The 16366-nt window shown below is 39.2% G+C and overlaps 1 protein-coding gene across 2 annotated transcripts in view; it reads left to right on the plus strand.

Moving 5' to 3' along the window:
- The window catches only part of LOC101744116 (FHIP family protein GF15501), a 40496-nt gene that overhangs the window by 15547 nt on the left and 8583 nt on the right, over positions 1-16366 (plus strand). The window contains exons 7-14 of one of the 2 annotated variants that reach the window (XM_038012091.2): positions 4291-4451; positions 5158-5294; positions 6081-6167; positions 10323-10511; positions 11400-11750; positions 12634-13201; positions 13624-13802; positions 15194-15335. In XM_038012091.2, the coding sequence (XP_037868019.1) occupies positions 4291-4451; positions 5158-5294; positions 6081-6167; positions 10323-10511; positions 11400-11750; positions 12634-13201; positions 13624-13802; positions 15194-15335 (1814 nt within the window). The remainder of the gene's footprint in view (positions 1-4290; positions 4452-5157; positions 5295-6080; positions 6168-10322; positions 10512-11399; positions 11751-12633; positions 13202-13623; positions 13803-15193; positions 15336-16366) is intronic. The other variant, XM_038012092.2, reaches the window with a different exon arrangement.

Genomic DNA, 16366 nt, shown 5'->3' on the forward strand with positions numbered 1-16366 from the left:
CGGCCCAGCGAATTTTTCTATTCCATTCTCTTCTATCAGCCGTCATCTCAACACTCACTTCTCTCTCTCATATCGTCATTCACACACTCCATCCATGTCTTCTTCGGTCGACCTCTATCTTGCACTACCATTTCCATACATCTCCCAGTCACATGCATCTCTTATCTACGCATCACATGTCTATACCACGCTAACCGTCCGTTTCAGGAAAATCTATTAAAAAAAAAAACAAGCATTATACGATGTGAGTACGTTGCATCTACCATGTACTTTAGATTTTATTGTCGCTTTAACGGGGAATGCCCACTCTCCATAGTGCGCTGGGCCCAAGATGGACATCAAATATTACTATAAAAATGGACTGATTCAAATTCTTACATGTATTGGATATCTAAAAAATATATTATTAGAGGCGACTCCCTCTTAAGTCAAAGTCTATGGGCGGAGCCATTGACGACGAGCACTCACGTGGACTCGTGACGTCATCTGGAGGGGCAACTCGTCATCTGGAGGGGCAACCGACCGACCAGCGGGGACATCACGCCACCTCGGATCACTTTTGCTGGAAGCGCGCGCAGCGTTCACTTGTCTTAGATTTAATATTCTGTGTCGATCGTTCCTACCCACTTTTGTATTTTTTTTATTTATTTAAATTATTAAGCCGTTGCTAAAATCAGAAGTGGGATAGGGCTTGTGCCCTATCCGCTTTTGGGTTATCCTGGCGTACAGTTTATTTTTAAAATTTGCATTAAATTAACAACGTAATGACCGATATACGTGTAACTGGAAGCAGGGTAGGAGGACACTCGCATTCGCCGAATGTTCGAGACCAATATTGGAGAATAATATTGGCGCGTTTAATTGCTTAAAACTCAAATGTGAACGTTGCGCGTGAGTCGAGCCCGCTAGGGTCGCAGATAGAAGACGCACGTCCCTCGACCGCGGACGGTGGTGGCGCCGGACCCGTGGTGGCGTTGGGAATCACATCACCGCCGCCGTCAGAGTCCCGCGCGTACGACGCTACAGACAGGATCATCGGAGCATTAAGTGCACTGTCCAAAGTAAGGTCGAACCATTTTTATATTTCTAATTTTGACCCCAGCGTTAATGATATCGATTCTTGGTGCGAAGTAGATTTTTTTTGTCGGATACCCTCTTATGAAATGTAATAAATCACCAAGTAACTAGCTCAACGACTTTATCACAACCGACCTTACGGTCTATTTTTATTGACGCGATAGAACATGCTCGAGACTGAATGCTCAGTTTCGATGGGTGGAAATAACATTCGAAGGGTTCAAAATGTTACTAGTCGGCACACTCCATCAATACGTCAATTAGACAACAGTCCGACTGTCCAGGTCGGTGATCATGCAAACGGGACGCCGTGTTGTTCCATCGCCGTGTCGATTGTACCCGCGTTTGAGAATAGATGTAAAATAGTTCCACCACGCGTTGTGACAATAAAAAGGCAACTACCACATCAGCACGGATGTTAACCGAATCCATTAGATTCGTAAATTCAGATCGAACTCATGGTTACTTTATTTCTAAGTTTTACCCTGCCGTGCAATACATAGACACATTATGTAAGGAAGTAGAATGGGCTAGATCCTTAACTGGGAAGGCACTGAGTATTTGTCACGAGTTTTGGGCTGTCTTAAGAGTGATGAGCGTACTTGGTTACATGTGTGATTGTCTAGTGACCGGACGTGGGGTAACTTCGTAAAAGACTTTAAGCCGTTGTGTCTGCGAAAGTTAGAGTATGCCAATATTCTTTATAATGCTATGCAATTAGCATCAGATTGCTTTGCCTCATACGTCGAGCGCGCCAGGAGATCGTTGCTCTGTATTAAGATGGTCAGAGGTCTGACTGACAAACTCGGAACTTTAATAATGATACGGGGCATAATGGGCCCTCTGGTTGACTCGCGAACGCTAGTCTACAGATTCACGATTTGATTTAATTTTTGGTGGAGGTCAGGTTAGGCCGAGTCCTCGTAGGGTTCAGGCACTAGTTGAGTCACCAGTGACGCGTAATGTCAAACATTCTTGGGGTTGACTGCATGCTTCCAGAGATTTACGTGGTAACATAGTTCACGTAGATGTTGTACCGTGGTAACATAGTTCACGCAGAGATTTACGTGGTAACATAGTTCACGTAGATGTTGTAACGTGGTAACATAGTTCACGCAGAGATTTACGTGGTAACATAGTTCACGTAGATGTTGTACCGTGGTAACATAGTTCACGTATATGTTATGACGTGGTAACAAAGTTCACGTAAAGGTGTGACGTGGTAACACAGTTCACGTAAAGGTGTGACGTGGTAACGCAGTTCACGTTACGAGTGTATTAGCTTGACATGTTAACTTGGCCATGTCAAACAGACTTTACTCTCACAGTATATTATACACCCGATATGGTAACAGTGCCGTGTCGTCAGTACATCTAACGTAACTCAACAAGAGCCTACTATACATGAACACACTGAAATGTGATGTAAAATGCTCACAAAAACTACTAACTTTTACTAATGGTTCATGGTACCAAAATCATGATTGTAATGCAAACAATCTATTTCTATGACGATATCATAGAACACCCCGATAGCAACGCTGTGCACACAGTGAGTCCTGCATCGTCAGAGATTGAAGACGGTCATGACATCGAGGTGAACGTGGACGTCCACCAGTCAGGAGAGGCCGTATTAGAGGCGACTCCCTCTTAAGTCAAAGTCTATGGGCGGAGCCATTGACGACGAGCACTCACGTGGACTCGTGACGTCATCTGGAGGGGCAACTCGTCATCTGGAGGGGCAACCGACCGACCAGCGGGGACATCACGCCACCTCGGATCACTTTTGCTGGAAGCGCGCGCAGCGTTCACTTGTCTTAGATTTAATATTCTGTGTCGATCGTTCCTACCCACTTTTGTATTTTTTTTATTTTTTTAAATTATTAAGCCGTTGCTAAAAATATATTAAAATTGACGCCACTATTATAAAAAATATAATAAAAATAAAAATTCGTTTTGAGGTTAATTTTCTATATAAATAAATGTCGGATTTCAAGAACTTTTCTTTTCTTAATGTTTAAGATGTTCCTAATGTATTTTTATCCAATTGTAGTTATTAGGGTATAAAAAACACACATACTTTTTTAAATATCTATATTTTTTTCATCTTCATACACAATTAGTAAATCATCTAAAAATAGCACAAGACTTCACAGGAGAGCATATACACGGTTTTAAATCCCGGTCAGGTTAAAACCACAATTCACACAATGTTTTTCAGTCGTAGTATGAAACGTTATTGATAAAAGTAAAATAAATCGAAGAAAAAACAAAACAGATCCATTTTGAACGCAAGAACAAGCAGCAAGCGAACTGTGATGTGTCAGTCGGTCAGATTAAATTCAGTGTTGTCAGTATAAAGAAAAATAATTACATGAAATTCATATATCGATTATTTTTTTAAATAACCGATACCTAATTGATTTATTTCTTAACCTTTTTTTTTACGAGTACACATTATTTTTCATTTTTTATGTTTTTGTTTTATTTGTACATATTTAAATAACAATACTAGTAAAGTTTTTTTTATTGCTTAGATGGGTGGACGAGCTCACAGCCACCCTGGTGTTAAGTGGTTACTGGAGCCCACAGACATCTACAACGTAAATGCGCCACCCACCTTGAGATATAAGTTCTAAGGTCTCAAGTATAGTTACAAGTTAAAGTCCAATGGGTATGGGTAATGGGTCTTTGATGTTATTTTATGTGCTTATAATCTATTAAAGTCGATTGATTAATGATAGTACTTAAATGTTTTATTTATATACTTAAAATGTTTACTTAATACGTAAAATGTTTTGATGCTGGCAATATTTTTCCCGCAAAAATAAAAAACCTTGTTTATTCTATAGAGTTACTTTTTTAAACTACTTATTGTAAACTGTAGTGGCGCTTATTTGGAAGAAAGTAAATGCATATTTATTTATGACAAAATTAATGCACTAAGTATTTTTTCTCTAATCTATTGTCCGCTTTGGGCCTGAAATGGGCATTCCCCTTTCAGATGCGTACTTATGATTTTGTTTGTTATAAGATGCTCTTCATTCGAATTGCAATATTGATAAGTTCATGGCATTGGATATTTTATAGCACAGACCTTACTCGTGTTTTTTTCTTTTTAATAGCCCACAGACTTCGCCTGACCATACGCCTCTCCCAAACTTCGTAAATGTCTATGACACGTTTGTCTTTATCAGTATGTTTACGTTGCAGGTTTATATTAGTGCGTCTGCTGCTGTCCTCCGTCCACCGGGAGGGCAGGACGGGCTCGGCAGCGCGCGACGCGTTACTGCTCTGCGCGAAAATGTCGGCCCGGTGTGACCAGCTCGCGGACTACATGTTGGCTGGCAACACCTGCCCCGTCCTGGCCACCGGTATGCTCGTTTCGATCGTTTATGACATCGTTACTAAACGGATTATTGACTATTTGATTTGATCGTAGTCACTTGAAATCGTCATGGCCTATTTAAAATGAAATAATAATCGTGAGGTTACAAATACATGTTCCTCTAGTCGTATATATACTTGTAACTATACTTGAGACCTTAGAACTTATATCTCATGGTGGGTGGCGCATTTACGTTGGAAATGCTTTATTTTATTTTATTGCTTACACGGGTGGACGAGCTCACAGCCCACCTGGTGTTAAGTGGTTACTGGAGCCCATAGACATCTACAACGTAAATGCGCCACCCACCTTGAGATATAAGTTCTAAGGTCTCAAGTATAGTTACAACGGCTGCCCCACCCTTCAAACCGAAACGCATTACTGCTTCACGGCAGAAATAGGCGGGGTGATGGTACCCACCTGCGCGGACTCTCAAGAGGTCCTACCACTAGTAATTACGCAAATTATAATTTTGCGGGTTTCATTTTTATTACACGATGTTATTCCTTCACCGTGGAAATCAATCGAACATTTGTTGAGTACGTATTTCATTAGAAAAATTGGTACCCGCCTGCGGGATTCGAACACCGGTGCATCGCTCAACACGAATGCACCGGACGTCTTATCCTTTAGGCCACGACGACTTCAAAATACAAATGTGTATTATCTATGGTGGTTTTGCAACGTTGCAGGTCTGAGCGGGCTGTACTCGCTGCTGCCCCGGACTCTGGACGAGGGCGTCTACCGGCTGACTTCTGATGACGTCAACCACGTGCACAAACTGACGCTCTTCATCGACTCCCTCGAGTTCTGTAACGCTGTTGCACAGGTATTGTTGTTTCTTCGTTAGAGAAAGAGAGAGAGAGATGGAGAGAGGGGGGAGGGGGGAGAGAGAATTCTTTTTTGTATACAAAATAAATAAACTATACGAATATTAAATACAAAAAAGTACAATTGGCGGTGTTGTCGCTAAGAGCGGTCTCTTTCAGACAACATGGACAAAAACCATTTGGAAACGAATTGCACGCGGTGTACCTGTCGCTTTGATATATACATATATACATACACAAATAACATATAAATATATTTGTAAATATACAAATATGAAGCTTAGTTAGCTTAATTAGTACCGATTTTGATGAAATTCCTCATGGGAATACTTGAAATAACTGTGTTGAACTGGGGGGTATGTGAAGGGGGCGGGGAGTTCACTATTTAAAATGCAAGTAAAGCTGCAGGTGGGTAGTAGATTATAATGTGCTTTCCTCATTGGCGTAACAGCTAGGCTCCGTCGTTAAAAATACCGCTTTTAGCAAACTTAGCCGGACGTACCTACCCGCACCTAGGACTTAAAAAATATAAAACTAGAAATTGGGTATAATTTTTTTAAATTGGTTTTGTATCCGTAGATGAAATTTAAGTGTAATCAGTCAAAAAGTCAAAACTGATTTGGAATAAACCGGTTTATTTATCATAGGTACCTACGAAGTAACCAAAAACAAAAGAGGAAATGTCATGCATAAAATTAATTTAAACCTTATGATATCAGTTAGTACGGTCGAATTTCGATCGTTCAACGAACACTACCTGTAAATAGAGTGTTCTAATATTTTAGGTAGCCCACGCATCGATAAAGAAGCATCTTCTGGACTTGCTGTACCAAGGATTCCTGGTGCCAGTACTGGGTCCGGCTCTACTGCAGGTATGTGTCAGCGGCTACTGGGGGCTGGCGGGACCTTGTGTTGCAATATTAATAACGATTGAGCTCTCTTTACTGATAACGCAATCGTAGTGACGTCATGAAACGCGATATCTATAAATTAATACGTGAAGCAAAAATGTTTGGATCCCTTTTTTTAAGAAAATTGCGCGGACTGAGAAGTATGAAATTTCTCACACAATAATTATGTATTAAAATACATTAAATCAATTAAAAAAACACATCACACACACTACCATGTATTTGACTCAAATTGAGAATAGATTAACATTGTTTGTCTTTAATATTATTTGTCTATAGTGTACTCTTGGCGAAATCTGTGATTATAGAAGTATAATAAGTCTTTGACAATAGAACCATAAAAATGCTCAAAGTACTACGGGACCACTAGTTCTATTAATAGAGTTGATATAGTTTTAACAGTTTGTTATCATTAGTTTTGAAATACGACACTATGTATAAGTTTTAAAATCATATATCAACTTTTCATTACATTTTTTGTAATCAAACAGCGTCTGGACAGAAATCTATAAATTTGAAAGTCACTATACCCAGCTGAATTTTCATAGGACATACATACATATAAAATTAGTAATATTTTATTTTATTCCAAGAAGACTTGTCAAGAATTTTTACAAATATGTCAAGAAACTTACGATAATTATTAGTAAAGAGATACTTAATACCTACATGTTGGAATGGCGTATGAATTACTATATCGACGCTTGAAAGGCAAACGTGACTAAGCGACAATGCGTGAACTTTACAGTAAACTAATATAAAGTTGAAAAACCTGAAAAAAATTCTATTTTATCGAATCTAGCTGTAGGATTGAAATGATTTTAATAGACCTAGAAATATATTTTTTTTGCGCATCGAATATGGTTATTGCCTATCATTCACGTTTGCCTTTCAAGCGTCGATATTATTATATTCTAAATGAATTACACCGAAGATCTTTTTGCACATTTGAAATAACTAGTTAATCATCCGTGTTCAATGATTTATATGTATTTATGTATAATCTAATCGTACGAGTGTTTGTTTCAGTTTTGGGAGGCGAGATTTCATTACTTATATTATATTATATTTTTACTATGAATTATAATGAAATTAACTTTTTTAATACGAAGCATATATACATAATGTGCATCTAAAATGTATATCGAGGGGTGAAAGACTATATAAAGGAGAGCTATTTAATGTTTGAAATCTGGAAATAATACTGGTGGTAGGACGTCTTGTGAGTCTGTGCTTGTGAAGCAGTAATGCGTTTAGGTTTAAAGGGTGGGGTAGCCGTTGTACTGTTTAATCTGTGACCTTAGAACTCTTGCTCAAGATAGGTGGCGGCATTTGCGTTGTAGATGTCTATGGGCTCCAGTAACCACTTAACGCCAGACTGGCCGTGAGCTCGTCCACCCATCAAAGCAATAAAAAAACTATAACAAAAAAATTCTTCAACTATTTGAATAGAGTGAACTTATTTGACGTTCAATCAAAAACTTTGAACTGTTGATGCTAATACCAAATGAAACATATTTTTAACCGACTTCAAAAAAGGAGGTGGTTCTCAATTCGACTGTATGTTTTTTTTATGTCTGTTACCTCATAGCTTTTGACTGGGTGAATCGATTATCATGATTCTTTTTTTATTAGAAAACTGACGCTTCCCGTGTGGTCCCATTTCAATTTAGTCCAGTTCTGATAATGGTATCCATGAGAAAACCATATAAGTCTAAAAATAAGTCTTAAATTTGCATTAAGTACGTGCGCGACATATAGATGAATAATAACTCAATATCACGCCAACCGATTTCGATGATTATTCGGTTATGATTGTTTTTAGTGTATATTAATTTGGTTTGGAATATCTTTTTTTTTTCTATTTGAAGTCGGTTTTTGTCAGAGCATGTCTATTTACAATTATTATTAATTACAAAGATAAATGTCGCGTATTAAGCGAAGTATTTCTGAAACCAAATATAGCCTTGCACCGCTCGATATCATTTATATAGACACGAATATGTAACGGAATGCTAAATTTATAAAGTGTATTTTATATAAAATGTTGTCATATTTGAGTCGACTATTATCAAAGCCGGCAATGTGACTTTTGGACAATTATTGGTAAATCAGAAAAACAAATTATTGACTTTGTATTCCGTTGGCAGTCACAAAACTCTTCTGAACGACATCTTAGATAAATAACAGGTTAAGTATTAACCTTTATTTAATGCAGGTTTTGAACCGTATTCTTTGAAGGAGACGATTATATTCAAATCAATCTGTATTGACATATCAATAATTTTTTTTTGTCCAAATGCACAGATTGCCACCTTTGATAATAGACGACTCATTTAAAATATTTATTCGTAAATAAACATTGATTGACGTAAGTGACGTCAGTGGGCTTTTTGCACGCACGGGATTTGGACAAGAACATCTGGTATGGGCCATGCAATTGAACATAATATGTACGCGGTTAAGTGACAGTACATATATATACTCCCATTTATGAATCAATACATGAAAATTCTCAATAAAAAATGGTGCGTGTGTAACTAGGTCCACGTAAAAGAAGTGAAACTTCTTTTGTGATGTTTTCTTCATTTTTCATCCTTAAATTAAATTTCTCTTCTTTCTCTAATAGAGAATGCTGTGTATAAGAGAAACGTCCTAGCTTGTAATGTCCCTTTCTCCACGGTCCAGTGGTTTGCGAGACGCTCTATCTATTTTCTCACTCTCGCTCTTCCTAAATTGTATCTTTTCTCTCTAGCCGTAACGAATATAAGTATAAATTTAACTCTCAAACCTCCTAAAGAAGTTTCACTTCAAAAAAAAATTATAAAAATTGTCTTTGCCCACAATTTCAATGACGTATTCTAAAGTTAAAACATTGCCTGTGTTCAAAAGAAACTAATGTTTATTGAGAGTTTTCGTGTAAGTAATCCTGTTTAAAATATTATCATTGTGCGTTCGCTTTTTGTCATTTCCCATTAAAGTTTTTCGTAATCGATTTGATCGCTTCTATTATTGCTTGTGTTTGCATTTCTGTGTTTTTATTTTGTTTTGATATCGTTGCTGGAAATGCCTCGCTGAAAGAATAAAAACGAAAGTCTCATTCAGTGCAATCGGGTGCAATGTAATTAATCCATGCCCTGATCTGAAAGTGGAATTTGTTAAACCACGTACGGATACTTATCCTTTTTGGAGGCTTTCGAGCCCCCCCAATATGTAGCAGTCCCAAAACCTTCCCAGCGTCACGTGAGGCCATAGACCTTAAGCTGATATCACTATCAATGATCATGACGTTATCGGGTCGTTTTCAAATTGGGGGCCAAAAGCGAATTATTTGATTTAATTCTCATAACCTTAATGTTAACGTAATTATAAGTACAGTAAATTTGTTGTAATGATAACAGGCACGTGGTCCTGTAAATATATATATTCGTAAACACTGTTAAATTAGGAGTGACACATTAAAAACTACCCCAAATCTCATTCGTATCACTGGTTCGAAATTCAAATTCTAACTTGTTTGCTATTTTTCTAGTAATGCGTGTTGAAATTCGGCAATTTTATTTAATCAGTATATAATACAATATTAAAGGAAAATTGGATATTTGTACATTATTAAAAACAAAAGAAGTACGATTTCTAAGCTTTTTTAAAAAGTTCCTATTTAAATTGTCATCCGTGTTGGCGTTATGAAATGCGTAAAATGAAAAATATAATATATTTGGCCGCAAAATTGAAAACGACCCTATTGTGTTACCGAAGCCACTCAACTGTTTTGGCGCTGTTAAGACCAGTATTCTTACGCCCGACGCAGTTCGATCTTGAACTTGATACAACCAAGTGATTTTCACGAATATTTAAAACAGGGCCAAATTCAGGGGAGACTTATACAAGCAATATTTTCCACTAAAAAGATGTAGGTATAATATTATGAGACTAATATTCATGCGAAACTAAATTTCGAATTTTTCTTTGTTTTGCTTTTGAGTAGTAACAAATTGATTTATTCGTGTATCTAATTGCTCCTCGCACGTAAAAAGCTCCTATCCCCCCTCCGACTGTCACTCAGCCGCCACCTCCCCCCCTACACGAAGCCTACTAACGTCAATCAATCGGTAGACGAAACCGGGGCACTTGCAGAGTGGCGCCAACGAGCAAGTGACTGCCATGGTCTACCTGGAGCTCATACTGCGGTGCGTCACCGAAGACGGTCTGCTGAGGGCGGTGCTGCATTTCCTCTTCATGTACGAATATGATGAGGTCAAGATCGTTGATGTTCTCCTGAGACGACTGGAGGGGACCTCTCAGGTATGTGAAGTCATTCCCGATCCTGCGGACAGAATGGAAAGCAGTCGACGTCGCCCCAAAACACGTCATCTCGGATCCTCCCGATTAACTAACGGTGCTTTTAGGTAGCTCAAGCACCGGTCATCGTTCTCGTGGAACCCGTCGCTTGCGACGAAGGGCTCGACGAGTAAATTAACTCTCAGACACAGCCCACTGAGTTTCTCGCCGGATCTTCTCAGTGGGTCGCGTTTCCGATCCGGTGGTGGATTCTGCGAAGCACGGCTCTTGCTACGGTTCGTGTTAGCAACGTCGTCAGGTTTGCGCCCCGTGAGCTCACCTACTAGTTAATGCTATGCAGGTAGGGAAAAAAAAGTGAAGTAAAAGGTATTGCACGATCAAAGAGTTCAATTGGTGGAGCCGTGCCGTAAAGCCTTAGCCTTTTTTCTATTCTTTGCTTTTCTTTTCTTTGTAGGCAGACCAGCATACGGCCCATCTTATGGTAAGTGTTTACCGTCATGGACGTCAGCAATGCCAGGGGCACAGCCAAGTTGCTGCCTACCATATAATCGAAACTTCGACTTTCGTCTAAAAAAGTTCCATTAGCATTGTGATGTCTATAAGCATACACTCAACTTAAGGCGAGCCGTGAACTAGTACACCTAACTAGATTAATATTAATAATGACTAGGAAGCCTATAAAAATCTGTAATAATTTATGAATGGCGAAATAGAGATCAAGTCTTGTCTCTGATAATATGTTATGGCTATCTATACATATGTAAGAGAATGTGTTGTTTCATGTGTGACGTCATCGTTTGTAGATTATACATTTAAGTATTTATAGTATAACCAGATCGTTCAATTGACTCCAATAAAAAAATAGGTTACGAATTAAACTTTTTTTTTTAGTTGTCGCTTCTCTCGCTCGCTCTTATGGAAACCCTAATCGATTTGAACTCTGAGGACGTGGCTATAGAACTCATCTTCAAGCATCTCCTCACCGGGAGCCACCTGTCACCGCCGCACCGTCACAATATAGCCGACCCGGAGTTATACAGAGAGGCCGCGGTGGCTTTCTTAGATCTGTCGCCGAAATGCTGTTCGAGACCCGTAGAGAAGACGAGACAGTGGGTGAGGGAGCTCGACATGAGCGGAAGGAGAGTGTTAGACTTCAGAAGAGAAGAGGAAAGGCCAGTGAACGGGGTTCACGATGAGATAGTCATGAAGAATCTAGTCAACGAGGTTAATTTCAATTATGGGGTGAGCATAACATATTAATATATATTATAGAAGTCGTCGTGGCCTAAAGGATAAGACGTCCGGTGCATTCGTGTTGAGCGATGCATCGGTGTTCGAATCTCAGGCGGGTACCAATTTTTCTAATGAAATACGTACTCAACAAATGTTCACGATTGACTTCCACGGTGAAGGAATAACATCGTGCAATAAAAATCAAACGCGCAAAATTATAATCGTAATTACTGGTGGTAGGACCTCTTGTGAGTCCGCGCGGGTAGGTACCTATTTCTGCCGTGAAGCAGTAATGCGTTTCAGTTGGAAGGGTAGGGCAGCCGTTGTAACTATACAGAGACCTTAGAACTTATATCTCAAGGTGGGTGGCGCATTTACGTTGTAGATGTCTATGGGCTCCAGTAACCACTTAACACCAGGTGGGCTGTGAGCTCGTCCACCCATCTAAGCAATAAAAAAAAAGTTTGTAGGTTTGTCTCCACTGCATTCTGAGTTGCAGTCATACCAAAACACAGATTATTATGTTCTATATAACTTGGCTGTATTTTATGGCGTATTTTTTTTAATTGCTTTTAAAAGGCAGGTGAGTCGTACCATCTGATTTTAAGTTACCGATGACCATGGCTATCGCATGGCAGAGACGCTTCAAAGCCTCTAATTAAGTATAGATACGATTTTTTTTGATTTTAACCAAAAAATACATCTGTTTTTTTATTATTTTCTTCGGTTTTCGCGTGACTTTATATGCGTGGCCACGAAAACCTGTAAAATATTGAAAACGTTTGAAATAATATAATGGCAGTGGAAAAAGCGATATTAAAGTGTAAAGATGGTTTTAAATATCACTGAAGATTTCAAATTGCCGATGCCAAATCTAATTTGCTTGTTTCAGAATCCCAACGAGACCCTATACGGTAACTTCCACGCGTACTTATGTCATGCGCGATTCACGATCATATCGCGGGTGATCGCGTGCAGCAACTGGAGCTCGCGATACGAGGCCGTGACGTCACCGAAACGAGAAACGAACAACAACAAAGAAACAAGAGAGACAGACGCACAGGCCAACGCGAAAGAGCAGGACAGCCTTATTTCCATCTGCACCAGCGATTACGATACGTTGAAGACCAGCGAAACGTCTGAAAAGGAACAACACAGTCTGACCTCTCTGACGGCGTGTCTCTCAACTCTGAACGGCGACGAAACAAAACATATCGACAGCAGTGACGTGAAAGATCGAGATGATTTATCGATGAACCAAGCTAGTGACGTGAAAGACGCCGACAACGTATCGATAGGTGAAAGCAGTGACTACGAAAGCTTTAAATATAAAAGCGAGGAAGACGGTGATAATTTCGCTGAAGATTTGTTCAGGAAGAGTTTTCAGAAAGTACAAAATAATAGATTGTATGAAGTGCCTTTAGTTAGGAATTGGAGGGCAAGTGTCGAGTCGATTATAGGTCAGTTTTACTCAATGGAAACTTTCGTTTGAGCACAGTATGACATTTTTAAGATGAAGCTTATTATATCAAAGCTCTTTTAAGTCTTATAAGATACAATGGAATTAAAAAAAAAATTGTTAAGTAGATCATTTCACACTATCAGCCAATCGCCGCGGGACATATGCCTCCTCTAAGGCTCGCAACAAGGACCGCTCCTATGGACCCTTGCGACCTTGAATATGTCGACGATCCACCTCGTGGAAGGACTGTCCACGTCTTCCAATGCCATATCAATTTGTGAAATTTATGGTTACCGTTCGAAATATATGCAAATTTAAAAAGGCCCAATTTTTTTTGAACGGATTCAACAGTGACCACACTCGCTGTATTTGTCTACTAAACTTCCGCTATGTGTAGTAATGATTTCCTATTCCCCACAGGACCGCTCCTAAGCAGCTTATTAAAGAAGTCAGCAACTTTACTCGAATCCGACCTGACGGCGAACTGTCTCGTAACAGGAGTTATATCGAAGTTAGCCTCGTTTCCAACTCCACTACTGACGGCGCTGCTGCTCTGTCCTGCCTTCGTTCTACCACCCAATGTGCCCTCGTTGTTTCAAGTAAGCACTTTAAGGCTATAGCAATAAGGCTGATTTTATTTATTTATTTACATAAAAGACAAGTAAAAAGAAACAAAATCTGACTTGCAACATAAGTTATGTGCGCACGACAAAACAAGATATAGTGCTGAATTTGTCAACTTTCCTAACAATTATACGACAAAACAACACGACAACGAAAACTAATCTATTTTATTTATTTATTTTTTATTGCTTAGATGTGTGGACGAGCTCACAGCCCACCTGGTGTTAAGTGGTTACTGGAGCCCATAGACATCTACAGCGTAAATGCGCCACACACCTTGAGATATAAGTTCTAAGGTCTCAGTATAGTTACGACTGCCCCACCCTTCAAACCGAAACGCATTACTGCTTCACGGCAGAAATAGGCGGGGTGGTGGTACCCACCCGTGCGGACTCACAAGAGGTCCTACCACCAGTAATTACGCAAATTATAATTTATCTAACTTATAATGTAAGGAAATAATTTTATTCACGATATAAAATTAAATAATTACACTACTAACCTATTACTAACGTTGAGGATGCCCTTGAGCATTTTTATAAAGGTAACTAACCTAAAAGTAAAAATATCCAACTCAGTTGACAACCTTGCCAGTTCGTTATAGGTGCGACACATTCGGATAATTGGATTATAGTATGATATATTGTTTTTGTAAATTAGCAATGCAAACAAATTGCTTTGGTTGACCCTACGAGCACTAAATTTTATGTTTAGTGAAACCTGTGTTAACAGTTCAGGCGAATCCATCAAAGAGTGAATTATCTTATATAAATATGTCAATATGTATTGTGCTTTATTATTTTGTTTACTTCCTCATTTAGTTTTTACAAAATTATCATATTTAATCTCACCGGGCACGACCACACGGCCCAACTTGTGGAAAGTGGCCAACAGAATTCATAGACAGTACAACGTGCCTATGGATGCCATACCTCTGCCTATTTTGAGCTTGAACTCTCAATGGCATTGTAACATCGGCTGTCCCAGGGTAAAGTTATCTAACCGCGCTGGCCTCCTGACACCAGAAAATAAGGTTGGGAGGAATTATCGACAGCTTTTTGTTGCTAAATATAAAACGGTCCGCAAAAATATAATTTGCGTAATTACTGGTGCTAGGACCTCTTGTGAGTCCGCACAAGTAGGTACCACCACCCGTCTATTTCAGCAGTAATGCGTTTCGGTTTGAAGGGTGGGGCAGCCGTTGTAACTATACTGAGACTTTAGAACTCATATCTCAAGACGAGTGGCGGCATTTACGTTGTAGATGTCTATGAGCTCCAGTAACCACTTAACACCAGGTGGGCTGTGAGCTCGTCCACCCATTTAAGCTATAAAAAAGTCCATAGTCTGGTTTATCGTTTTACAGATACTGCACACCCTCAAAGAGGAGATAGACGAGCTGACAGACGGCATCGAGAACACGGGCGAGCTTATAGATAAAGCCCGAGTCTTCCTCATACAGAGAGAGTTGGCGCTGATGAAAACGCGGGGGCCGACAGCCGATGATAGTAAGTCAATTTTATTTTACGCAGATATTACGAAAGACACAGAGAGAGAGAGAGAGAGAGAGAGAGGGAGAGGGAGAGAGAGAGAAGAGAGCTTTATTGTACACAAAATACATAAAAATGCAAAACATTAAATACAAAAAAAAGTACAATGGGCAGTACTATTTATTCCCCTGAATTTATTCCTAGTTATTAAAGGCACAAGGTCGATTATTAAACTAACAATCAAGTAGTAAATGTACAGACCTGTTTACGTGTCATATGTACGGAGCTATTTTTTATGATGTTTACGCCAAAAATTCGATCTGATCTCATGATTCTGAGGTCACAATTTGATTTTGTAAGAGTGCCACAGTGCCAGCCAGGTTGAAAACAAATTGATACTTTGATTTTATATCTCAATGAATGTTGGCAATGTTCGTGTTGTTAATTTCTATGAGATCCAATAACCGCTTCAGTTGTTTTCTAACTAACTTCAGACTACTTTACTATAGAAAAAAAAGGATGTTCTTGCAAATAAGTAAAATCGAAACAAACTGGCAATATTTTTTCCATTTGCGCTCGAGCGGTACCGTATCTATGGCGCTCCGTTGTTTCGAAACTAGATATATATTTTATTATGATATAGATACTGTTATGGCAATGAACATCGGGGGCCAAACTCGACCGACGTTGTCGGACATATTTCGACTTAGCGAAAAAGGGATCGTTTCCAAAGCTATGAAAATGCGTGACTAGAATTTGAATACTCGCGAATATCCCATATATATTTGTATATTTTATTATACTGTTAGGCCAGTAATATTTAGAAAAAGCCACAAAACTTATCTTTCTGTTTCACGTGATGTGCATGTAGCAATGTTTTTGAGCTATTGCATAGCTTCTATCGCGGGCCTTGAGCGCGGCGACTGAATCAAGATATTCCGTAACGAAAATAACTTGACACCCCCACTACGCCTACCATGTAGCTCGCGTTCAACACATTCACACGTTGCGCTGGTGTAGTGTTTGTGAACAAGCGCGCGGCGCACAGT

Source organism: Bombyx mori, chromosome 7, assembly GCF_030269925.1.
Source record: "Bombyx mori chromosome 7, ASM3026992v2".
Classification (NCBI taxonomy): domain Eukaryota; kingdom Metazoa; phylum Arthropoda; class Insecta; order Lepidoptera; family Bombycidae; genus Bombyx; species Bombyx mori.